Source organism: Peromyscus eremicus, chromosome 1 (genome assembly GCF_949786415.1).
Source record: "Peromyscus eremicus chromosome 1, PerEre_H2_v1, whole genome shotgun sequence".
NCBI lineage: Eukaryota > Metazoa > Chordata > Mammalia > Rodentia > Cricetidae > Peromyscus > Peromyscus eremicus.
The window spans coordinates 49,268,666-49,295,956 of NC_081416.1; the positions used below are offsets into that span (position 1 = coordinate 49,268,666).

The 27,291-nt window shown below is 40.5% G+C and overlaps 2 protein-coding genes and 1 pseudogene across 2 annotated transcripts; 1 reads left to right on the forward strand and 2 right to left on the reverse strand.

Annotated features, from left to right (window-relative positions):
- Positions 1-2,286: 2,286 nt before the first annotated feature.
- Positions 2,287-3,193, reverse strand: LOC131909044 (olfactory receptor 5AN1-like; annotated as a pseudogene).
- An 8,059-nt stretch (positions 3,194-11,252) lies between these two features.
- On the forward strand, positions 11,253-12,301 carry LOC131909027 (olfactory receptor 5A2). Its single transcript, XM_059260283.1, has one exon. The coding sequence runs from the start codon at positions 11,253-11,255 to the stop codon at positions 12,210-12,212; it is 960 nt and encodes a 319-aa protein (XP_059116266.1). The 3' UTR covers positions 12,213-12,301.
- A 12,068-nt stretch (positions 12,302-24,369) lies between these two features.
- Positions 24,370-25,967, reverse strand: LOC131921758 (olfactory receptor 5AN1-like). Its single transcript, XM_059276777.1, has 2 exons — positions 25,958-25,967; positions 24,370-25,319 (listed from the first exon to the last, which is right to left on the reverse strand). Exons 1-2 carry the CDS (start codon positions 25,965-25,967, stop codon positions 24,370-24,372), a joined length of 960 nt encoding a protein of 319 aa, XP_059132760.1.
- Between the last annotated feature and the right edge of the window lie 1,324 nt (positions 25,968-27,291).

Genomic DNA, 27,291 nt, shown 5'->3' on the forward strand with positions numbered 1-27,291 from the left:
TCCAGACCCAGTCTGCAGCCAAGGGCCATGTCTGGGTCCATGGTACTACCACAACCAGCAACTGTATGGACATGCATGGCCTATGCTGCCACCAAAGGCCACAAGGATGCTTAGTGTATGGGCTGCCACCTGTGGCAATGTAGATGTCCAAAAGCCATGTTACCAGTTGAACCACATTGATCTGTGTAGTTTTCTCATCAGCTTAGAGACTGCATCTGAATCTACTGATACTTAAACTGCCTTCTGCAGCCCAGCAGCCCTCTAGTCAGAACCCCACCATTTAGGCCACAGCCTAGCTGGACTTCCAGTCCCACCAGAACCTGCTTGACTGCTGCCACTAAATGTAGTTTTTAACTAAGTCTATTGTTCTACATACCAACAAAGCCTCAGGAGTCAGATGTTGGGGTGAAAACCTGCTAGCTCAGAGAATCTGAGAAGCAACCAGCTGACCCTCCTTTGTGGCTAGAGATCCAGCAAGAGAGCATCTCTCCAGCTGTCCCAAACCAAAAAAAAAAAAAAACCTGCAAAAACTCAAAGTCCCTCCTTACTCCTTCCTGTGCATCTCTCTATCCAACTTCCTGGCTTCTCTGTACTCTCTTTGGCCCTTCTCCCTGCTCCTGCCTTTGAGGTGGATTCACTCCTGGTCAGATCAGAGGAGGACTTCTGCTGTCTACTTCATTCTGTAATCATGAGTATATTGCCTCAATTTATATCTCAATAAATTCTGTTATCCATTTAATAGATTCATGTGGATTGATCTTGGTAAGTTTGGTGGGTTTATGAAGTGTAATCCTGACAAAGAAACTGAGAATAAAGCAAATGAGGAGCAAGCTAATGCTATCACCTCCTAATCACATTTTTTAACCTGCACACAGAGAACTGATCACATTCCATACAGAAGAGGGAGGGCCATCCAATCTCCTCTCAGGCACTACTTTATGTGTAGGGTTCAGGATCTTTGATAGATTTTTAAGAGCTCCTTAATAACACCTATATGGTGTAGCTAGAGTTTTTTTCTCCGGGTCCCGCCAAGCCCCGGCAGTCCCATAGCCCACTTATAAAATAAACATACAGACACTTATATTATTTAAACTGTTTGGCTATTAGCTCAGGTCTGTCATTGTTTAGTTTTTACTCTTATACTCAGTCCATTTTTGTTAATCTATATGTTGTCATATGTTTTGTGGCTTTACCTGTTGTCTTTATATGATGTTTTTTGGGCGGCAGCTGGAGTCTTTTTTTTTTGTCTCTCTCTCTCTCTTTGTTTTTTAAATTTTTTTTCTGTTAGTCCCACCTATACTTTTTGTCTGGCTACTGGCCAATCAGTGTTTTACTTATCAATCAATCATCCACAGCAATATAGTCCTTTTGGGTTCCAAGACCTGCATACTATTTTTCCATATTTACCATTAGTCTGCATAAAACTAAGTATTCAGAAATCTGTTGTTACAATGATTTCACATGTGTATCATTATACAAAATTGAACAGATATCTAAAACATCAGAAGCAATTTAACAATGATATTTCATTGACTATGTTAACCAATGATTGATAGTAATGATTTAATGTGACACAGAAGGAGAAATTGGGGCAGAACAGTATCAGATACTGCCATTGGTCATTTGGCATTTGAATATGAAATGGCACCTGGACTCTGGTTTCAGGAATCCAATCATCATGCTCATATGCAAATATCTCTAAAGAATCTATAGCCTTCATCATTACTAAAGATTTAGATCACAACATCTTCCCTTAGCCTACCCCTTGTGGAGATAAGAATATGACTCCAAATTTGTTAGATCATTAGCACTCATTTCCTGGAACTCACTTTGATCATCACAGGTGAGTCTTTTCCAGGCCAATGTTAATTTTATTTCTTTGAAAAGAGTATATCCCCCAACATTCATTTGTTCCCACCTATTTAAAAACAAATAACAATCAATGGTCCTCACCAGTTTTTTTTTATTATGCTACATCAGAGCTGCTGTGAGACAAGGTTTCTCAACCCATCGAGACTCATTCACCAATAATCTATAGAGACAAAGTCGAGATATGGAGAATCTTCCAGTTTAGCAGTAAAAGTTCTAAATTCAGATATTTCACAAATATGATAGGTAAATGGTAGAGGATGAGGCCATTTCTGATATAACAGGAAGAAAGATGAACCTCCGAAACAGATATCATGTTTGAATTAGCTATGGCCTGTATTAGCATAAATTCTGCATCAAGCTTTTGTTAAGATGTTTTATAAGATGAATCTGTCAGAAATCTCCGAATCTTTGACCTTAGCAGTAGCCCATCTTCCACAACCTCTTTATAGCATCTCTTGTTTCCTTGTTCATCAGACTGTAAATCAAAGAATTCAACATGGGAATCACCACAGTGTAGGAGATAGATGCAAATCTGTCGAAGCTGGAGAAGCCCCAGAACTGGAACTCAGACAAATATCCTAAAAGTATATGAGGCAAACAGCTGCTGTGTGAGAAACACAGGTGTTGAATGCCTTGGACCTGTCTTTAACTGATGTGATCTTCATGATGGATAAGATGATATAGCCATAGGATACTATGGTAACTAAGGATTCTGCTAGCACAAAGATTGTTGTTAATAAGGCAATTGGAATTTGTACAGAGAAAACCTCACTGCAGGATAAATTCATCAGCTGGAAATACCACAGAAAAAGTGCCTGATGACATTAGATCCACAGAAGTGAAGCTCAAAGTACACATGTGAGATACAGAACCTGGAAGTCCAGCCATATAGAATCCCAGCACCCTCTGAGCACAGAGGGGGGTGACATGATTGATGAATAGAGAAGTGGGTTACAAATGTCAGCATACATGTGATTGGCCATGGATGTCATGAGGCAAGATCCACTCAGCCCCATAGTGGAGAAGACAAAGTACTGAGCGATTCCTCCCCATAAAGTTAATAATCTATTTTTCCTGAAAGAAGTTGGAGAGGATCTTGGAAACCATGACAGTGACATGGTAGAAGGCTATAAAGGACAGAACACTAGGAAGAAATACATGAAGAAATCCTTACTAAAACAATGAAAGATGGGTTCCAGGTCAGAGTTGTAAAGTAGATGAGCAGGAATGTAATAAAAAGCAATGTTGTGATTCTGAGGAAATCTGAAAATTGCAGGAGGATGAACTGGGTGATCTCAGTAATAGTTCCTCCCCAAATCATTACCTTGGTGATCCTAATACCAAAAGGTATTACAGAAAGAATGCATTATTGACTCAGGCAAAATTAGAGCATTAACATTTTAATATTATCTATCTTCTTCTCCAATGAGCCCTGGAAAAGAAGAAATATTCCACTGCCTTCTGTGGAAAGACTCCAGTATTTCTTCTCAAGATGTGAACAGAAGTCTTCCTAGGAGGCTGGTGGTGTGGCTTGGTGTGCACAGTGCTTTTTCTGCAAGCCTGAGAACCTGAGTTCTGATCCTCAGTGCCAGTTTAAAGCTTTGATGTCTGCTCACTTCTGTAACCCAAGAAGGGGTAGATGTTTGAAAGAAGACAGATTCCAGGGACCATCTACATAAGACTGTGAGCTCCAGGTTCAGTGAAAGTTTTTGCTTCAAAAAATTGCTGGTCTGAATTTTTTTATTATTAAGAAATCCTCTTTTCACTTTACATACCAACCACAGATGCCCCTCTCCTCCCTCCTCCAGCTCCCCAGCCTTTCCTCCCCCAACTCACCTCCCCCAATCCCACCACCTCCAAGGCAACACCTCCCATGGGGAGTCAGCAGAACCTGGAACATTCAGTGGAGGCAGGTCCAAAGCCCTCCCCCTGCACCAATGCTGCACAAGGTGTCCCACCATAGGCACTGGGCTCCAAAAAGCCCTCTCATGCACCAGGGACAGATCCTGATCCCACTGCCAGGGGGGCCCCTAAACAGTTCAAGCTAAACAACTGTCTCACCTATCTAGGGAGCCTACTCCAGTCCCATGGGGGCTCCACAGCTATTGGTCCACAGTTCATGAGTTCCCTCTAGTTTGGCCTGGCTGTCTCTGTATGTTTCACCCATCATGATCTCCATGTTCCTTGCTCATAGAATCCCTCCTCTCTCTCTCATTGATTGGATTCCTGGAGCTCCACCTGGGACCTGGCCATGTATCTCTGTTTCTACTTCCATCAGTTACTGGATGAAGGCTCTATGATGGCAGTTTAGGCACCCTCTTGACTATTGCTAGTAGTCTAAAGTGGTGTCATCTGTGTGAATTCCTGGGAACTTCCCCAGCACCCGGTTTCTCCCTATTCCCATGATGTCTACATTTATCATGGTATCTCTTTCCTTGCTCTCCCACTCTGTCCCTGTTCCAGCTTGAACTTCCTATTCCCTTATGTTCTCATCCCATACCTGTTACCCTACATTGGCCCCCTCACCCCAGTTTGCTTATGTAGATCTCATCCATTTCTCCTTCGCAGGGCAACCTGCTTAGGGTTCTCCTTATTAGCTAGCTTCTCTGGAGCTGTGGGTTGCAGTCTGGTTATCCACTGCTTTATATCTAGTATCCTCCTATGAGTGAGTACATACCATGTTTGTCCTTCTAAGTCTGGGTTACCTCACACAGGATATTTTCTAGTTCCATTAATTTGCCTGAAAATTTCATGATGTCATTGTTTTTTACTGCTGAGTAGTACTCCATTGTGTATATGTGCCACATTGTCTTTATCCGTTCTTTGGTTGAATTGAATTGAAGATCCTGACATTAATACATACACCTATGAACACCTGATTTTTGACAAAGAAGCCAAAACTGTACCATGGAAAAAAGAAAGCATCTTCAGCAAATGGTGCTGGCATAACTGGATGTCAACATGTAGAAAACTGCAAATAGATCAATATCTGTCACCATGCACAAAACTCAAGTCCAAGTGAATCAAAGACCTCAACATAAATCCAGTTACACTGAACCTGATAGAAGAGAAAGTAGGAAGTAGTCTTGAACGCATTGGCAACAAAGATCACTTCCTAAATACAACACCAGTAGCACAGACACTGAGAGCAACAATTAATAAATGGGACCTCTTAAAACTGAGAAGCTTTTGTAGGGCAAAGGACACGGTCAATAAGAGAAAAGAACAGCCTACAGAATGGGAAAAGATCTTCCCCAACCCCACATCTAACGGAGGGCTGATCTCCAAAATATATAAAGACTTGATCTGATTTTTAATAAGACAATAAAATACACACTGGAGAAAAGAAAAGAAGAAAACACTTTTACCAAGTGGTTAAGGGGAAAGTGAAGATCTATTTGTAGGATAATAAAACCAGATGCTTATGTCACAGCCTACACAAAAGTCAACTCCAATGGGTGGGTGGCCTGAACACAAAACAGAAAACTGTGAAACTACTACGAGAAAAGGTGGGGAGTATAATACTTGATATTGGCACAGGCGAAGTCTTTTTAAATAGGACTCTGATTATGGAGGAAGTAAAGCCAACAATAAATAAATGAGATTTTTATGAAACTAAAAACCTTTTTTAGTGCAAAAGAAACTTTCAATAAAGTGAAGTAACAGCCTACATGTAGAATGAGAAAAAAATCTTTGCTAGATACATTCAACAAAGGATTAATGCCAAGAATCCACAAAGAACCAGAAAAAAAGCAAAACATCAACAAAACAGGCAACCCAATCAAACAGAAGTCTACCAATCTCAACAGGGAGTTCTCAAAAGAACAGTCTCAAAACACAAGAGGTTGAAAAATGTTAAATATCAAGCCAGCCATAAACCCTTTGATCTACAATGGTGTGCTGCCTGCAAAATACGCTAGGGCAACAGTGGCACAAAGCTTGTGGGAGTAACCAACCAACAACTGATTTGACTTAAGGCCTTCTCAAAAGATGGGACCCATACCCGACACTGCTTGGGTGTCCAAGAACCTAAGGCTAGAAAGCCCAGGTGCCTAGGGTAAAATCAAATAATACGAGTCTAAAGAAAGAAAAGGAAATGTAGTGATAAAATTATTTCTAATGTCATTTTGCTGCACTCATATATCAGTGCCTTGTTCAGCTCTCAGTGAGACTTCCTCTCTCAAAAACTAAAGTGAAGAATAACTGAGGAAGACTCAATGTCAAGCTCAGCCCTCCCCAAACAAATAAATGTAATATAACATTGATAATTCTTATATCTACAAAAAACAGTTCTTATATTTATAAAAACCAACATTTGTGAATTAGAACAAAAATATCAACTTTATAGAGGGTGGCACATTAGTAGTTTCAATATAAAAGATACCTTATAAAAAAGAATCACTGATTAATACACAAATTTACCATTCAGAAGAAAAAAAATGTTTTGACTCATTCTCTCATACTTTCTTATTAACGCAAACAGACAGACAGACAGACACACACACACACACACACACACCAAATGAGTCCCTTGAAATGGCAAACACTAAATATAACCGATGACTCAGAGATGCTCACCACTCGCACTAGCAGCAATCAGTAAGCACGTCTAAACAACTCTTTCTCAGCTTGTCTTACTGCCCTTGGAGTCATTTGAACTGGAGGGGACATAGAGAAAAATATGACTCAAGATTTCAATTTCAATTCCCAAGTAGAAAACCTGAGGCAAGAAATACCCAAGATGGCAGAGCCATCCAGTCAGGTAGACTGACAGTGATAAAGCAGATGCATGCACACTTCTTTTCTTCAACCCTTGATCTGATTCGGCCATCACAACTGTCCTGCAAAGCAGATGTGCTATTATTTCCCTTGCCTGTGTGAGGAAAACAAGGCACCAGGGAACATGACTGGACTGTCAAGAGAGCTACAACCTATGATTCAAACTGCGAGGTTCTTAGCTTCAGATTGAAGCCTGTCACTGGTACTTGGGGGTTACATGACCTAGAATAAATTTATTTTTCAAAGCCTAAGTATTTTCCTCTGTAAAATCAGCTAAGGGTAGTGACTAACTCACAGTACAGATCAGTAGTACAGCAGTGTGTTTGTGTGTGTGTGTGTGTGTGTGTGTGTGTGTGTGTGTCTGTCTGTCTGTCTGTCTGTCTGTCCTTGGCCTCACTCTCCAGCACTACAAAAAATAAGAAAGCAAAATCCTTCCCTTTTCCTATTTAATGCAGACATTGTTAATTTATACATGGCTCTTTGCCCTTTATGTTGTCTGTCTTAGTATCATTAATTATCACAGTAATCAGAGTTGGCATAGGAGACTAAATGTATCATTACTCTCCTAGATGCATCAATTATAATTATGGGGTTAATCTTAGAAATTCCCCAGATCTTAATTCAGTATCAAAACACTTTCACAGTGAATTGGCTTCACTCTCTCAGCTTCAGGATCTCCTGGTTGATTTCTAATCCTACAAGAGACTGTTTCTTGTGGCAAAGAGCTTGTCTTTGCCTCTCATGTTCACAGTCTGAGCATAGTGATTGCAGTCGTTACATTTCATTCCCTAATTTAAGCCCATTTACATGTATAGAAGGAATCTCAGAAACCCTATTCCTGTATATGGAATATTTGTTTTCAGAAGAAGGACTGATAATTTGATTTCCATGAAACAGAATAATTATGTTTTAAGATGTATTTATTTTTGGTGTATGACTGTTTACCTGCATGTATGTGCACCATGTGTGAATCTGGTACTTGTGGAAGTTGTAAGAGGGTATCAGATATCTGGAACTGAAGTTATTGAGGGTTATAAGCTGCCATATGCATACTTGGAACTGAACATTTATTCTCTAAAAGAGCAGTACCCATTCTTCACCACTTAGTCATCTCTCTAGCCCCAAATAAACTCTTTTGTCCAAGCTTTATTGCTGAGGAAAAAGGGAAAGAGAAAGGAAGTAAATCTATGACTCAAAATACCAGATTTTCAGAGCTCCAGGGATCTTTGGGAGATAGCTCAATTTGCTCAGTCCCTGGGGACTTAACTGTTTGCCCATGGTGACCCATTCAGGCGTTGACAGTACTGAGAGTAACACCTAGACATTAAAAAGCAAATGAATTGCTTTCATTCCAATGAAAGTAAGTCACAGTAAAAAGTCACTTGAGGCTAGAGAGATGGGTCAGAGATTCAGAGCACTTGCTGATTTTGCAGAGGATCCAGGTTCAGTTCAAAGCAAGATCATCTATAACTCCAGTTCCAAGGGATCCAATGCTTTCTTCTGATACCCCCCAGGCATGTACATGGTACATAAGCATACATACAGGCAAACACTCATGCACATAAAATAAGTGATTTTTTTAAGTCAGGTAGAAGGGAAAGATTTCTTGGCCATGACTCAAGAGACAGAGTAATTCATGCTATTGTTTTACATCCCTGGAGTGATTTCTATTTATCGAGCACCGTGTGAAGAAGATGTTCTTATTCACATCCTATGGAATGACCTCAACACCCTTTGGGGCAGAATTTATTATTATATCAGTTTTACAAATAAAGAAGCTGGTATTTAAGAGATTAAGCAACTTCACATTTATTTTATATTGATAAGAGAGCACAGTCAGAATTTGATCCCAAATATCTCAGTTGGAAATTTTTGTTCCTAACCACTATATTTTAGCACAAGCCTTAGGCTGTTTATGTGTGAGGTTTATTTCCAGCTGAGGACTTCTTAAAATAAAAGCCTGTCCTTTAACATCGGATGAATCTTCTCGGACCCAAAGAAAGGAAGTCTCAGAGGAGAATAATGTGTGGATTTTGGTAATGGGTAGCCAGGCCATCACCATTACTCCAGAGAACAATTAGTCCTCTGAAGGAGTTAGTTGTAACAGTTGTTCAGGTTCACACATTGGACCCTGGAGTGGCTGCAGTGGGCAGCCTCTGGGAGGCAGAGGGGGGCCATCTATGCCCATTAAAGTAATAAATTCCCACAAGTCATTTGGAAACTTTAGTGATAACAGAGCAGGTATTCCATAAGCACACATTTTTATTTACACAAAGTCAATGTATTTTTTAAAAAAAAACCTGATGGAACCAGAAATGAGGCACACACAGTGGGAAACGCAAATGGACAGAAGATTACAGAAGAGGTCGTGGATGAAAAGCCCCTAACCTGGATTAGTGGCATGGATCTCAAGATACTTCTGCCTAAAGTAATTTAGTAAGTCTAACTCATTCCTTCCCACTTCATTCTCCAAAAAATACAACATTCCAGCTTACCCCAGCTTTCACCTGTTAAAGGGCAGAGAAACATTGCCATTCCTGAGGCTGCAAAGGCCAGGCTTTGTACAGATTGAGTCCTTACAGCAGTGCCTGGTACACAGCAACTATTAAATAAGTATTCACAACTATATTATGATTGTTATCATATGTTAATATTGTTGTTTGTTACTAAAAAATATATCATGTATTTTATTATAGTAACATGCCAGACATAATAACTGACAGGCCACTCGGCTGATAAGCAATGGAAAACATTCATCCATTCCATGAATATTTACCAGGTGCCTGTGACTTGAGGGAAGATTCAACATCTTAGAATACCCCAAGTCAGAAGCAGATGTGCAATGTGAGTGACAAGAAACAGTTTAGAGTCATGCTTGGACACAGGCAAGCATTGACAGTCAAGTATCATAGAAGTGAGAAAATATCAACAACTCGAACTTCACCAACGTATCATGGCAAAGGCTCTTCTGCCTTTTTAGACACGCTTCTGTGTTCACTTTGACCTGACACCAGGACCAGCCTGCCTTTCTTAATTGCCAAGTGTGCACAGGCTTACCTCATGTGTTTAGAATGATAATCTAGTCTGGCTGAGGACATGAAAGCTCAACTTTGCTGATCACTGTCCTAACAAACCCTCTTTCTTCCAGCTTCTATTCTCTGGCACTTCTTGACATACAGCTAAAGCCAGTATCAGTCACTTCTGGAATTTTCTCTCCCAACTCACGGAAACTTGTTCATCGCCCTTCCATTCTGTAATCTTTGATGCCGAAATTGATCAAATCCAAATTTTCATCTTTCTATTAATTTTGTGTGGTGACGTAGAAAAACATTCAACAATTTTCTAATCTTCAGAGTGTATGTATACATACTTTTGTCTTGGTTTTGTTATGTGGAAAAATGAATTGTTAAACTATAGCTTGGATTCTCCCTGCCCCTCCCACACACAAAGATATAATACATCAAAAATTATAGTCTTTCTTATTCATTTCCCTGTCCTTGAGCTTTATATTAAATATCTATAAGGCATTAAAACAACCAACTTTATTTTACCTTCCTCTGGCTTATATTTTTAAGTAAGAAAGTCTTTAAAAGCCACAGAAAACCTAATTCCGAAAGGACCTGAAACACAGCTGATCCAAGCATCTCATTTTGGATTTGAAAAAGTGAGACTCTGGAGAGGTGAAGGGCTTCCCACAGCCCCTTCCACCACTGGAAAGTTGCTGGGGACAAAATCCTGACTCCTCTCTTCTAACCAGTTTTTACTCCGTTAGACTCTGTCTCTTTTGGTCAACCAGATACACACCATACAGTTTTTAAATAGTGCTAACAGATTATCTTAGGGTGACAACTTAGTTTTCCAGAAGCCATCTGAAACTGTTAACTGGGTGTTAGTTTCTGTGGTCTTCCAGACATTTCTATTCTCTCTCTCTCTCTCTCTCTCTCTCTCTCTCTCTCTCTCTCTCTCTCTCTCTCTCTGTGTGTGTGTGTGTGTGTGTGTATAACACATGTTCACATGTGTGAAGGTATGCATAGGGAACATGAAGGACAGAAGTCAACACAAAGCATATCTCTTAATGGTTCTCCACCCGATTTTCCAAACAAGAGTCTTTCAGTGAACTGAGCTCACTGATTTTGCTGCTACCCTGGTTGGCCAGCAAGCTCCAGGCATCCTCCTGTCTCTGCCCCACCAACCCCAGCCCCAGTGCCAGGATGATAGGCATGTAAAGCTGGGCTTTTTTTCATAGCTGCTAGGAGCCACACTCAGGTCCTCACGATTGTGCAAACATCTTACTGGTGGAGTCATCTCTGCAGCCCCATGTTTGGTTTTGTTTTTATTTTAGAGAATCATGTGTCCCGTGTTGGCTTTGAACTAACTCTATAGTCAAGAATCACGATGAACTTCTAATCCTCCGTGGATTACATGTGTGTGCCAGCATTCCCAGCTGATAAGATGCTGGGGATCAAACTCAGGCCCTTGTGCATGCCAGGCAAGCAATCTATCAACTGAGTTATATCTCCAGCCCCAACTCTTTCTTCTTAAAGCTATAAACAATCTCCCTAACCTCAGGACTACCCTTCTTTTATGCAGGAAGCTTGCCTATGGCTGGAGGAAGAAACAACACAGCTGTGACTAGATTCATCCTCCTGGGGTTTTCAGATCAACCTCAAATGAAGGTTTTCCTTTTCATGCTCTTTCTGGGGATTTACCTTCTGACCCTGGCCTGGAACCTGAGCCTCATCACCCTCATCAGGATGGACACTCACCTCCACACACCCATGTACTTCTTCCTCAGTAACCTCTCCTTCTTAGACATCTGTTATTCATCCTCTACGGCCCCAAAGATGCTTTCTGACATCATCACAGATCAGAACACTATTTCCTTTGTTGGGTGTGCCACACAATACTTTGTCTTCTGTGGAATGGGGCTGACTGAGTGCTTGCTCCTGGCAGCCATGGCCTATGACCGGTATGCTGCAGTCTGCAACCCACTGCTCTACATGGCTCTCATGTCCCATACTCTGTGTTTGAAGTTGGTAGCTGGTGCCTACATGGGTGGTTTCCTTAGTTCTCTGATTGAAACATCCTCTATCTACCAGCACGATTTCTGTGGGCCCAACATAATCAACCACTTCTTCTGTGACCTTCCTCCAGTCCTGGCTCTGGCTTGCTCTGACATCTTCACCAGCCAGGTAGTGACCTTCATTTTGGGTGTTGTTGTGGGAGTGATGTCTGTCCTGGTAGTCCTCATCTCTTATGGATACATTGTTGCTGCTGTCCTAAGGATCAGCTCAGCTAAAGGTAGGACCAAGGCCTTCAGCACCAGTGCATCTCACCTGACTGCTGTGACCCTCTTCTATGGCTCTGGTCTCTTCATGTACATGAGACCCAGTTCTAGCTATTCCCTCAGCCAAGACAAGGTGGTGTCTGTATTCTATGCTGTGGTTATTCCCCTGGTGAACCCTATCATCTATAGCCTCAGAAATAAGGACATTAAAAATGCAATAAGGAAAGCTGTCGAAAGGGACTACATGCTTTCTCATGGGCATTCATTTTTCTGACACTGGGTGTTATTTACACGAAGATCTGAGTGGCTCAATGTTGCAGCAATTTATGTAGTTTTGACTACTTGATCTTCAACACGATTTGAATGGGCCCAGCTTTTTCTCTCCTCTGTCATTTTAATTTTGACTAAAGACTGATTTGCCATTATTGGTTTCTAAAATAAATAGCATGAGTACATTGTGGTTTCAATGTTCTCTTTAGTGGAAAATCTCACCCTGACAAAATAACATTCTGCAACATCAAAATACCACTTGTCTGTACTTTAGATGTGGGACACAGAGAAATTGCTCTGGAACTCAGATGGAGGCTTCCTCCCTGATGGCTACTGTTAATGGCAGCAGAGGGTGTTATATAGGCTGTTAGGAGAGAAGTCATCATATATATCACCTAGCTGTGGACCTTGCCTCGTACAATACCGAACTGCTTGATAATATATGCTCACTGGACCAGTAGTGGTTCTAGAGGCAACCAATCACTTCCTGGTTGGATCTGAAGCCTACTCTATTAGAGGGAATACATGCACCTGGTACTATAAACATGACCTAAAGCCTGTGGCCAAGGAGCACAGCCACTTTGTGGGAGTCTACTGGTAATTCCCTATTGATAAATGGATATATAGTGCCCCACGGGCATGGTGTCGCACTAGACACAGAAGTAGGCTGATCTCTGTGAGTTCAAGACCAGCCTGGTCTACAAATTGGGTTTCAGGCCAGCCAAGGCTACACAGTGAGACTTTGTTTAAAAAAACAAAAATAAATAAATAAATGGAATGTATTAAAACTGTCTTCCAAGTATTTATGTTTATACCCTTAGATTAGTTCAGTTCTCAGTCCTGGTCAGAGAAGCTTCTTTTGTTAGTGGGAGGTGATCAAAACAGAGATTCATGACTGGTCAAGGTGCTGAGAATAATAACTTTTGAGTGCTCAACTTTAAATAGAGCATTGATTTGACCTTCTCTCTCCTCCAAGGTTCAGGGAATAACAAGGACAAGGAGAGGAAAGAATGTAAGAACATGAGCATGGGGTGGATGTTATGAAATTCTATCTTCTAGGAAGGACATGGCTACTGAACTCCTGAATTCACAGCAGCTTTGGTTACCTGCACAAGATCTGCAGGAAATGGAATCCTTCAATGTCCCATACACCCCTAGCTGAGGAACCAATGGAAGTTAATGTTTCCTGAGAGAGAGGGAATCACATTTCTTTATTTCTTCATTTTCCTCTGGTAAGCTGCCCATGATCAGTAAATGACTTCATGGTCATGCACATGCAAGGAACCCCAGTTAAACTCTATGGCTTATTAAAAAAACAAAAAACAAACAAACAAAAATCACATGAAACCAAGAGCAGGTAATATTGGGAAGAATAATAGTTCCAGAAGGAATATAAGGGGGACAAGAGAGGATAATGGGAGGTGAATATGATCAAAACACATTACATGGAAAAAATTTCAAAGAATAAATGTTTTTATATTTTTAAGAGAAATGCAGTATTTTATCTAAAGCATGCATATTTATGTTCCTTCAAAATATTCATGGTTTGCCAAAGAACAGTATACAAGTACTTTCGATGATTAGGGGAGTGTTAAGGTTTCATTATTTTATTATTTTTAATTATTATCTAAATTCTCTGTGTGTGTTGGTTAGTTTTAAATGTCCATTTGTCACAACCTAGAATCATGTAGGAAGAGCCTGAAGGAAGAATTGCCTAGATCCAGTGGCCTCTGGCCAGGCCTGTGGGAGACTGTCTTGAGTGTCTTAAATGAGGCTGAATAGAAGACCTACCATGAGTGTGGATAGCAAGATTTCATCAGCTCTGTTTTGTGTAGAGTTAGGAGAGCAGGAAATGAGCAAGCAAATAAGCATGCATTGGTTCTCTCTTTGCTCATGAATGTGGATGTGACGTGACTCCCTGCTTCCACTCCTGTGTCACGTTCCCCTCAAGGATGTAGCTAGGAATTGTAAGCCTAATAAACCCTTTCCTCCCTCCCTGTTGATTTTTGCTGGAATCTTTTAATCCCAAGAACAGAAATGAAACTCAAACACAAATTGGCACCGAGGAAGTGAAGTTGTTCCTGTTATAAAACTGACCGTGTCATTTGGGCAGAGAAATTTGAGAGACTTTGCAACTTTAGTCTGGAAAAGCCATTGGATGCTATTGGAAAAGCTTAATGAGGTGTTTATCTTTTTTGGGGGGGGGGGTCTGTTGGCATTCTGACCCGCCCCTTGGGGGGGGGAGCCTGCCCTGCATCCTGACATGAAGCCTTCTTTAAGGAAAAAACCCTTCTTCTTCCTCTTCCCCTTCCTCCCTTTCTCGCCATGAGGTGTGCACACCTCCGCTCTCCCTTTCCCCCATTTCTCTTTCTCCCTCTCTCCCTCTTTCTCTCTCTTTCTCTCTCTGTCTCTATCTCTCTATTACAATAAACGGGTCTCCACATGGATGCTGTGTCTGCACGGTATGAGTGACTTTCTACCGTGCCATGATGCTGCTTGCCAAATCTGCATGGTATATCTCCTCACTCACTCACCGGGACACCTTGGCCCAACCTGCCAAGGCCTCCTGAGAACTATATCATTACAGCATCTAGTTGGTAAAAAGTGTTTATCTTGATGAAGACAGTAATACTGAAAGTAATGTGAGCAGTGGAGGCCCAGCTCATGAAGATTTAGGGTGACAAGGACTTAACTAGAAACTGGGCCAGGGGCCATTCATGAGATATTTGGGCTAATAATATGTGTGTTGATCAGGCTGGGACTGAAGAATCTGTTGTGAATAATAAGAAATTTGCATTATGATCTTAGCCATTCTGACAGGCGTAAGGTGGTATCTCAGAGTTGTTTTGATTTGCATTTCCCTGATGATTAGGGATGTTGAGCAATTCCTTAAATGTCTTTCAGCCATTTGAGTTTCCTCTGTTGAGAATTCTCTGTTTAGTTCTATAGCCCATTTCTTAATTGGACTGTTGGGCATTTTGATGTCTAATTTCTTGAGTTCCTTATATATTCTGGATATCAGTCCTCTGTCAGATGTGGGATTGGTGAAGATCTTTTCCCATTCTGTAGGCTGTCGCTTTGCTTTGTTGACCGTATCCTTTGCCCTACAAAAGCTTCTCAGTTTCAAGAGGTCCCATTGATTGATTGTTTCTCTCAGTGTCTGTGCTACTGGTGTTCTATTTAGAAAGTGGTCTCCTATGCCAATGTGTTCAAGACTACTTCCTACTTTCTCTTCTAGCACGTTCAGAGTAGCTGGATTTATGTTGAGGTCCTTGATCCACTTCGACTTAAGTTTTGTGCACGGTGATAGATATGGATCTATTTGCAGCCTTCTACATGTTGATATCCAGTTTTGCCAGCACCATTTGTTGAAGATGCTTTCTTTTTTCCATTGTGCACTTTTGGCTTCTTTGTCAAAAATTATTTGTTCATAGGTGTGCGGATTAATATCAGGAGAGGATGTGGAGCTAGGGGAACTCTCCTCCACTGCTGGTGGGAATGCAAGCTTGTACAACCACTTTGGAAATCAATATGGCGATTTCTTAGAAAATTGGGAATCCATCTCCCCCAAGATCCAGCTATACCACTCTTGGGCATATACCCAAGGAATGCTCAACCACACCACAAGAGCACTTGTTCAGCTATGTTCATATCAGCGTTGTTTGTAATAGCCAGAACATGGAAACAACCTAGATGCCCTTCAACTGAAGAATGGATAAACAAAATGTGGTACATATACACAATGGAATACTACTCAGCAGAGAAAAACAATGACATCATGAGGTTTGCAGACAAATGGATGGATCTAGAAAAAATCATCCTGAGTGAGGTATCCCAGACTCAGAAAGACAAACATGGTATGTACTCAATCATAACAGGATACTAGATGTGGAACAAGGATGACTGGACTGCTACTCACATCACCAGGCAGGCTACCTGGAAAACAGGACCCCAAGAAAGACACAGGGATCGCCCAACGACAGAGAAATGGAATGAGATCTACATGAACAGCCTGGACAGGAGTGGGGGTAGTGAAGGGCGAGGGTCGAGGGAAAGAGAGCTTGGGTGAGTGGGAGATCCCAGCTGGATCAAAAACAGAGAGGGAGAACAAGGAATAGGAGACCATGGTAAATGAAGACCACATGAGAATAGGAAGAAACAAAGTGCTAGAGAGGCCCACAGAAATCCACAAAGATACCCCCACAACAGACTGCTGGCAATGGTCGAGAGACAATCCGAACTGACCTACTCTGGTGATGGGATGGCCAAACACCCTAATTGTCGTGCTAGAAACCTCATCCAACTACTGATGGATCTGGAGGCAGAGATCCATGACTAGGCCCCAGGTGGATCTCTGGGAGTCCAATTAGCGAGAATGAGGAGGGTTTATATGAGAGAGAATTGTTGAGACCAAGGTCGGATAAAGCACAGAGACAAATAGCCAAACAAACGGAAACACATGAAATATGAACCAATGGCTGAGGGGTCACCAACTGGATCAGGCCCTCTGAGTGGGTGAGACAGTTGATTGGCCTGATCTGTTTGGGAGGCATCCAGGCAGTGGGACCGGGTCCTGTGCTCATTGCATGAGTTGGCTGTTTGAAACCTGGGGCCTATGCAGGGTCCCTTGGCTCAGCATGGGAGGAGGGGACTGGACCTACCTGGACTGAGTCCACCAGGTTGATCTCAGTCTGTGGGGAAGGCTTTGCCCTGGAGGAGATTGGAATGGGGGGCGGGCTGGGGGGAAGGTGAGGGGGGGCGGGAGGGGGGAGAACAAGGGAATCTGTGGCTGATATGTAGAACTGAATTGTATTGCAAAATAAAAATTAAAAAAAAAAAAAAAAAAGAAATTTGCATTATGGAAGTGAAAGTTGTGCTTCATTGGGACAACAGGAAAGTATTTCATCAGGGTCAGCATGCAGAAACTCATCTAACTGTAGTCCAAAAGGGCCAGGCTGGCTACACCAGGAGCTTACAGCAAAACTTGGCAGTAATGTAAGAGATGTCTACATGGTACTGGTGTTAAAGAAAGTGATTGTGGAGAGAAGCTGAGGCCTGGCACTTGTGTGGCAGGTCTAGAGACCCTATGGAGAGATAGTAGGAAACATCAGTGAAATCGAGGACTCAGTTGCTGTGGAGACTCCATTATACTGAGATGCCAGAGCCATTGGATATCCTTCAAGGACAGCTGTGGGTGTGGAATAGAGCCAGGCTAAGATGGAAACTGTGTGCAGGGAAGGGCAGAGCTGGGGAGTGGGGCCACCAAAGCCCTCTGGAGCTCAGGAGATCACCAGCCACAGCTAATCACACACTGAACAACTAGGTTTGGTATTTACACAGTTGGATTTTGGTTTGGCTTACATGTGATTGCTCAGTTGCTCTGCCCCAGTTTTTCCTTTTTGGAATAAGAATGTCTAAGTGGTAAATTTTTATTTATTTTATAGAAGCTCATAGTTAAGAGACTTTAGGTTTTTTAATATTTTTGGACTATTGAAGTGTTGGATTTTTGGAGCTTTGTAGAGTGTGACTTCATTTTGTATTATGATATTAACATGAGACTTTGGAGACAAGAGTTAAAAAGTATTATGATTTGGGGTAATATGTTTGTGTGTCAAACTGACAAGGAGTGGATTATGAAGGATAACTTTAAATGTCATCTTGCCACAACCTAGAATCATATGGGACAAAAGTCTTAATGAATGATTGCCTAGACCAAGTTGGTCCATTTGGTGATTGTTTTCATTGCCTTACTTAGGATGGAAAGAGGGCCCTGAATATGGGTGGTACATCTCATTTAAGGGCTGGGCCTTAAAACACAGAAAAGTAGAGTATGTATAAAATCATAAAAAGCAGGAAGTAATAGGCAAAGTTCCCTTTGTTCTCTCCTCACTCTTGAATGTGGATGTGATGTGGCCACTATTCCTTTCTGGACTTCCCTTCAAGGATGGACTGTAACTTGGGATTGTAAACCAAATAAGACTACTTTTCCCCTTTACTGCTTTTTGTCAGGATATTTTTTACTAAAACAACAAAAGTGAAATGAGATCAGTACTTGCTTTATACTGTTCTAATAAATTGGTCCTTCTGTAAGTGAACAGAAAGTCAGCCACGACAGCAAATAAAACACAAAAGAAAAAAAAGAATCTTCTAATCGTTAATAAATGGGACTTTTTCACACATTAAAAAATCAACCTATTCCAGGTTCTGTGTAGTGCACAATGTGCTCCAATGAATTACATTTAAAATTTACAGTATCCTTTTGACATGTTATTTGATAGAATATTAACACAATAAAAGGGTCGGAGACATATAAAGGCTTTTGTTACAAATTATCTTCCTAGAACAACTGTGAAATTCTCATTTATATACTTACTTGTCTTACCATTTTTGTTGTAAATAATAGTACAGATGGCTTTGCAAATTTCAAATGATGTATCTTTACACTTTTAAAATTTATTTGAAGTTCTGGGGATAAAGTTTAGTTGGTAAATTGTCTGCCATGTAAGCATGAGAGCCTCAGTTTGAGCCTCAGAACTCAAGTAAAAATCCAGGATTGAACATCATCCTAAATGGAGAAAACCAAAACGTTCCTACTAAAATCAGTAACAAGACATGGGTATCCATTCTCTCCATTCTTGTTCAATAGATTGCCTAAGTCTGAGCAAGCACAAGCAGTAAGACAAGAGAAGGAAGTTAAAGGAATACATATAGAGAAAAGTCAAAGTATCCCTATTTGCGCATGACATAAACCTAAAGACACCACAAAATAACTCATATCTGATAAACACTTTCAGCAAAATGGCAGGATACAAAATTAATCTACAAAAATCAGTAACCATCCTATATACCAGTTACAAATACACTGAGAAAGAAATCTGGGAAACAATTCCATTTACAACAGCCACCTCAAAAAAAATACCTTGGAGAAAACATAACTAAAGAAATAGAGAAACTCTATAATGAAAACTTTAAAACGATGAAGAAAGGATTAAGGAAGACGCTGAAGGGTGCAAAGAACTCCTATATTCATGGATTAGCAGAAGCAATGTTGTAAAAATGACCACCCAACCAAAAATAATCTACATATTCAGGGAAACCCCATCAAAAATTATACTGAGTGTAGTAACTGAGGCCCAGAAAGACAAATGCCTCACATTCTCTTTATAGAGCCCACCTTCAAATATTTAGATTTGTGGGTTTAATGGAATACTTGTAGAACATAGGGCCCCTGAAAAAGATCATCGGTTGAATACCTCAAGGGATTAAGCATAGTAGAACACAGGTGATATGGAAACAGATAAAAGAATACTAGGATTGTGGGGGTGATTAAGAAGGCATGGATGGAGGGAATGGAGGAAAGAGGAAATAAAGGAGAGCTAACCACAAAAAAAAACCAGTATATGAAAAAAACTCATATGGAAGCTATTACTTTGTAAGCCAACTAAAATGTGTGTGAGTTAGAAGGATGATAACCTGCATGGTTGAACAGTGAGAAGCGTGGCAGTCTGTCTTCAGGTGTGTGTATTTAAGTGCCTTCTCTCAGCTCCTGGGTTATATTTGCACATTTCTGTAACATCTTTTGGTGGAACTTAGATTTCATTTTATTTGATTACAAGCTTATGACATCACCTTGATATGTATGTAATATTGTTTATACTAAACCAGAGAGTGACCAAAATAATAAAATCCACTTGACGCATACACACCATGAGTTCATTACTATCATACAGACTTTAATGCACTGTCATAATATCCCTGTGCTTTACAGATCAGAACAAAAGATTCAGAGAAAGATGGTCATTTGTCAAGTTAGATGTGGGACCCAGTTTCCAGATTATCTGAGTCTGACAACTGTTCATTCCAGCCTCACTGATGTGCCCAATGGAATGAGTCCTTCTAATCTTTGTGGTGCCAAGGTGCCAGGCACAGTGCTCAGTGGTCCAAATGTTCTGGGTAAATGTTAACTATTTGAATGTATTGGGCTTTGAAGGTGAACAGCCTAGGTGTCCATCAGCTAATGAATGGATAATGGAAATGTGGTACATACATGTGATGGAATTTTATTCAGCTGTAAAAAAATAAAATTATGAAACTTGACAAGTAAATGGATAAAACTTGAAGAAAAAAAATCACACTAACTGAGGTAACCCAGACACATTAAGACAAAAGCCACACACACACACACTCACATAGATCCTTGCTTTGAACCTTTAGATATATACGATTAACCTTGAGTACTTTTAGAAACTAGGGAACTAGAAAGAGGCCAATAGGATGGGCCTATAAAGAAAGATTTTAAGACAGAGGGATAACAGAATACAGGTGCCATGAAAGAGAAAAGGGGAAATTGAGTTGGAAAGATTTAAATGAGGAGGGGCTTGAGAGGGTAAGGCAGAGGAAGGGATGAAGAGGGTTACCCAAACTAAAGATGATTGAAAAAGTCATATAGAAACCTACAATTTTAGAAGTTTCTGCATGCGTGTGTGTGTGTGTGTGTGTGTGTGTGTGTGTGTGTGTGTGTGTGTGTGTGTTTAAATGGAGTTATCCTGTAGGGAAAGGATAGTGCCTCTCCCTGATGCTATAGGTTTTGAAACAAAAAGCCTGGTGCCAGATATGAGATGTTGCTCTTGGACAATATCAACCCTCTCCCAAATAAAACAAGCTATTGCCACTGCTCTTGGTTACCCATTAGAATTAGACAGTAAGACCCTGTTGTTTTTTGTGTATATATATATATATATATATATATATATATATATAATTTAATTGTACATATCAGCCACGGATTCCCCTGTCCTCCCTCCTCCCTCCCCCTCCCCTTAACCCACCCCCCATTCCTATCTCCTCCAGAGCAAGGACTCCCCTGGGGATTCAGCTCAGCCTGGTAGATTCAGTCAAGGCAAGTCCATTCCCCTCCTCCCTTCACCCAGTCTGAGCAAAGTGTCCCAGCATAGGCCCCAGGCTCCAAACAGCCAGCTCATGCACTAAGGACAGATCCCAGTCCCACTGCCAGGGGTCCTCCAAAAAGTTCAAGCTAATCAACTGTCTCACTTATCCAGGGGGCCTGATCCAGTTGGGGGTTCCTCAGCTATTGGTAGCTGGGGAGGCCTTATTGTTAAAGACAATACATTTGGGTCACAGGATATAGAGAAATGCTGGAGATGTAGCCAGTGATTGATGTGGTCAAATTTATTGTAAACATGGTAAATCTCTCGAATAATGAATAAGGACGATCATATGGGAAACTCTGGAGGGAGGAAAGGGAAGGGGGAAAATTTGTAATAATATTATAATCGCAAATATAAAAATATCTGAGTCTCTGAAGATAACGTGGAAATATAATGACATAGTCACTAACCATTTTGTCCAAATCTAAGCAGGGTAGTAAACCAGTAGCCATTGTTATTTGCATCTCATGGTCATGCTTTAAATCAGAGACATAGAACCACAAACTTACGTCTCACTTGAGATTACTGGCCAGAAATGACAACTCATTTTGCATAATTACCTGTGTCCTCTCCTGGTTCTTTGAGCTTCCTGAATATTGTGAGAATTTTCTTGTGAATATATAAATAAACATATCAAATAGAAAAGGAACTAGCAACAGACCAAAGAAATTATTCCATCCAAGTCCAGCTTTCTGAACAAAGGACTTTATTAGAAAATGGTATAATTTTTCTATAAGAAATGTATACCAAAGCATGAGTGACTCTTGAGCAGCAGCATCAACAACGATTCCCCTTCTCCAGAATATTGGAAGAACAAGCAACTGCCTTCCTGAGGAGTTCCAGTCCCTAAACAGCCATGCACATCCTATATACTCCAGACCAAAAAACCAACCACATATAATGCTCTAAGAAACTGGGGGAAAGAGACTGGTGACTATAATCTCAGATAAGGGTCTTATGATGCCCTGTTTCAAGATGAAGTTTGCTTGCATGTTTTGACTGTTTGTTTGTTCACTTTTTTGTGGCATAGTCTCATTCTGTAGCCCAAGCTGGGATGGAACTATGTAGCCCAGGTTGGACTAAAGCCTGTGGAAATCTTCCTGCCTTATTTTTTTTCTTCTTATTCTTTGCTTATGTATTATATCTTGACCACATTTTCCCCTCCTCCCACCCATTCCAGTCCCCCCTCTCAGCATCCCTTCTCCCCCAGATCTACTCTTCCTCTGTTTCCCTTCAGAAAAGAGAAGGCCTCCCAGGGATATCAACCAAACATGGCAAAACAATTTACAATAAGACTGGGCACAAACCCTCATGTCAAGACTGGACAAGGCAACCCATAGAAGGTAAAGAGTCTGTCCCAAAAGCAGGCAAAAAGAGTCAGAGACAGGCCCCACTCCCTCTGTTAGGAGTTCCCCAAGAACACCAAACTGCTGTGGGATGTCCTGTATGCTGTGAATATATGTTGCTATGATTGATTGACAAGTAAAACACTGATTGGCCAGTAGCCAGGCAGAAAGGATAGTGTAGGTGGGACAAGGAGAGAGGAGAATTCTGGGAGATGGAAGACTGAGGCAGAGAGACACTGCCAGCTGCCACAAGGAGAAGCATGATGTAAGATACCAGTAAGCCACGAGCCACGTGGCAAGGTATAGATTTATATAAATGGACTAATTTAAGATATAAGAACAGATAGCAAGCAGCCTACCATGGCCATACAGTTTATAAGTAATATGAGTCTCTATGTGTTTACTTGGGGGGCGCGAGTGGGAGAGATTTGTCCCGACTGCTGGCAGGCCAGGACACAGGAAAACTTCAGCTACACCAAACTAACAACCATAACATGTAAACAGAAGACTTAGCTCAGACAGGCTGTCTGATGGTCCATTCAGTCTCTGTGAGCCCCTATGAACCTGCTTAGTTGATTCAGTGGGCAGTGTTCTTGTTTCCCCTGCCTTATTAGTGATGGGATTATAGGTATAAACCACTCCTCTTGGCCCTGGAAGAATTTTAACATTCTATTGCTTTTGTTCCCATGGACATGTTTATCACTGTACTATTGCCAATATTTAGTTCCCATGACTGTGAACCAAGGTATTGTGTAAGGCAATTCTGCATCATGATGGTGAAGTTCAACTGGAGAAAAGAGTTCCTCTGCAATACTGGGAAATATCAGCTAAAATCTTTAGTTATTATACTACAACCCTTATATCACTCTCTTAAAAACAAACCATGATGGGACACAAAAATGCTGAACATACATTAACAATAAGAAAGAATGTGCCAATGTGTCATGAGTTGTTAATCTCAACAATGTTGAATGTCCAGTGACTATATTACAATGAATTCTTACAAGTCTTCTTAGACCAAATTTGAGCAGATGCCTAAAATAGCAATATATATTTTGTGCAGTAATCTGATTGGCTATATCGATCCAGGGCAAACTTCTGGATGCAATATGGAAGACTAAGAGAGATCAGAGTCCCATCATTTCATATATTGGTATTGATCCATAAGATACTGCTATAGGTCATGACTTTTCAAGATGCCAGAAATCAAATCATTAGAACACCAAAGAATTGGCACTGAAGAAATCCTGTATTTTTCACCATTTTTCTTCATGATTCAAACTCCCACTTTTATGTTTGACCTAAAGTTTACAAAGCGGCTACTGGTGATTTCCTTTAACTAAATCAAGCTGTTTCTTATTAGTCTTCCTCAAAGGTACAATAAGGCCAACGTGTGCTTTATTTCTTTCAAACAGGAAGTTTTAGTGTGACCATCCTCAACTGATCAGTATCACAGAAAATACAATGGTCAAGGCCTGTTCTTTATTACACTACATCAAGCTATTTATGAGACAAGGTTGGTAGACTCTGGGGTCAGGGACTCCATCAGGAATCTTCTCAAGAGGGATAGCCTTGTAATTTAACAGTTTTCATCCTTGCACAAGTTTCTCAACTTGATATTTCTCAAATACCTATAAGTAGAATAATTAATGAAGAGATGGCCATTTTTTAACAAGGAAATTATGATGCTACTGGTCCTAAGTATGATTCATTTCCAAGGCATCAAACCAATTGTTGGTTTATATTGGCATGTAGTCTGTATCAAAGTTGTCTTTATCCAAAGTGCCATGGACTTTGTAGTGTTCCAGTAATGAGCACATGATTGCCGGTAACAGTAACTCTGACATGACATTGTGTTGAAATTTTCTTATCTATGATCTTGGCTGCAGATTGTCTTTTTCTGCAACCTCTTCATGGCATCTTTGATTTCCTTGTTCCTCAGACTATATACCAAAGGATTCAACATGGGAATCACCACAGTGTAGAAGACAAATGTAAACCTGTCAAAGCTGGAGGAGCCACCAGAGCTGGAACTCAAATAGACAATGATACCAGAAATATAGAAGAGGGAAACAGCTGTCAGGTGAGAAGCACAGGTGTTAAATGCCTTAGACCTGCCTTTAGTTGAAGTGATCTTCATGATTGACAACACAATAAAGCCATAGGATATCATGATAGCTAACGAACTGACTATTCCAAAAAACATTGTTAATATAGCTAGCAGGACCTGAACAGAGAAAGCATCACTGCAGGATAGATTTAACAGCTGAGGCATGTCACAGAAGAAATGTCTGATGACATTAGGTCCACAGAAGTGGAGCTGCAGCAAGGCACATATCTGAGATAAGGAACCTATGAGTTTTGCTGTATAGCTTCCCAACACCATGTGAGCACAGAGGGTGGGTGACATGACTGATGAATAGAGCAGTGGGTTACAAATGGCAGCATACCTGTCATAGGCCATGGCTGTCATGAGGCAAGATTCACTCAGCCCCATAGTGGAAAAGATGAAGTATTGAACTATGCAACCCACAAGGCTGATAGTTTGTTTTTCCTGGAAGAAGTTGGAAAGTATCTTGGGGGCTGTGGAAGTGACAAAGCAGAGGTCTATAGAGGACAGATTACTGAGGAAGAAATACATGGGTGTGTGGAGGTGGGAAACCATCCTTATTAAAGCAATGAGGGACAGGTTCCAGATCAGAGTCATAATATAAATAATCAAGAATAAGACAAAAAGCATTACTGTGATTCTTGGGAAGTTTGAGAATTCCAGGAGGATAAACTGAGTGATCTTGGTAATATTTCTTCCCCTAATCACTACTTTGTTGCTCATGTTCCTAATATCAGAAAGGAAATAAGACAATGCATTTGTGACAAGACGATTTTAGTGATATAGCAAGTCAGTTCTGATTCTCTTTCTCTGTATTAAAAAACCATAGTGGCGGGGGCTGGAGAGATGGCTCAGAGGTTAAGAGCACTGCTTGTTCTTCCAAAGGTCCTGAGTTCAATTCCCAGCAACCACATGGTGGCTCACAACCATCTGTAATGAGATCTGGTGCCCTCTTCTGGCTTGCAGGGATATGTGCAGACAGAACACTGTAGACATAATAAATAAATAAATCTTTAAAAAAAAAAAGAATTAAAAAAAAAAAAAAACATAGTGGCTTCAACACAGTGACCTGGAGTACTTACTGTAGAGAGAGGACAATAGAAGTCCTTGGCTAGAAAATTGCTGTGACACTAGAACCAGTGATTCATGCACAAGTTCAGAATGCACTCAGGTGCACATCCACAGTCCATTAGATTCTGATTGCTAGTATCACTGATTGATTGTCGAAAATCATGACTGAGAGTTACACCTTGGGAGAGTGATGCCTGGTCTACAAGTCCCTGAGATGTCTTCAGCACTGTAGACAGTGAGACGCAATGACTCCAGGCAGCTGTAGATTCAGAACTAGCTTCCATGCAGATCAAACCATCCAGAAACATCAAAATCAACTGAAAAACCTTATTCTTTGGCCTTTGCTTGACTTTGAGTATGCAGGGTCCAGGGACAGATATAAACTAAAGGACTTGACAGAGAAAATACTCAAAGCAGATATTTTCTTTCTGAAAAATCTCTGGAAATATTTTTGTAATGACAATTAAAAAGTTAGAGGTCTCTGTTTCTTAAGAAATAGTACTTGCTACCCAGTGAAAAAAAAAATGTTGTCCTTGAGAAGAAAGAGCCAGCCTGTGATAACACCTATGAAAGATTTCGGAAAGATGAGCATGAGAAACCATCGACACTTAGACAAATGCAACTGGACTGTTAACATCATGGCTCATTATTCTCACAATGACAAACATGCAACAAAGAACAAACAGACATTTCAGAAACAAATGGATTGATACGAATTTTCAAATGAGGAAGCTAGTGATTTAAATTACTGTGGAGTGAGCATGCCTTCATGGGCTCTGAGATCTGATTCAGTGTAGGAAAATTATTAGAGGATCCATTATATGTTGATACACTCTTGGGATGGTATGTAACCTTGTATCATAAAGTATAAAGTAAAAACATGAAAATAAGTGGAAACACAGGTTAAGAGAAAAATAATAAAAATTCAATTGAAATCTATGTTAATAGTCACAAAATATACAAAGACAGTATACAAGACGTTTTCTGTGAAAGATATCTTCTAAATCAACAAGCAATGGTCACCACAGCACTGATGAGTTCAAGGAATACTCTCCTTATCTGGTATAAGTTTACCTTGTGTAGTTATGGTCATGTATGTGGTCTACGTCTCCCTGTCTTTGTCTCACTCTCTCTCTCTCTTTCTATATCATGCTCATATTCATAGATAAACACACAAGCACACATGTACACACACAAACATGCACACTGTGTGAATCATTTCCAAAGAAACACATTAAAACCAATTAAAAGCCGAACAAAAAAAGTAAGGGTGCTGTGATTTTTATTATCTTCTTCCTACTCAACTGTGTTTCCCCAATTTTGTATATCTGCTATATTTTAATAACAATTTAAGATTTATATTCATAAAAATACAGGAAGAGGGCCAGAGAGAGGAAACCTAACATTCACTTACAGGCTGCATATCCCTTTATCATGTTAACACTTCACTACCTCAGTAGTCTCATGTATAAATAGAGATGATGAAATTGGCCAACCTCTAGCACTGCTCAAGAAACTGAATGGCATAAGGGCTTACATGCCGAGCTCCGTTAATGTTAGCAATTATTCTTCCTGACATCACCTCCCTCTGTAAAATGCAATTAATGG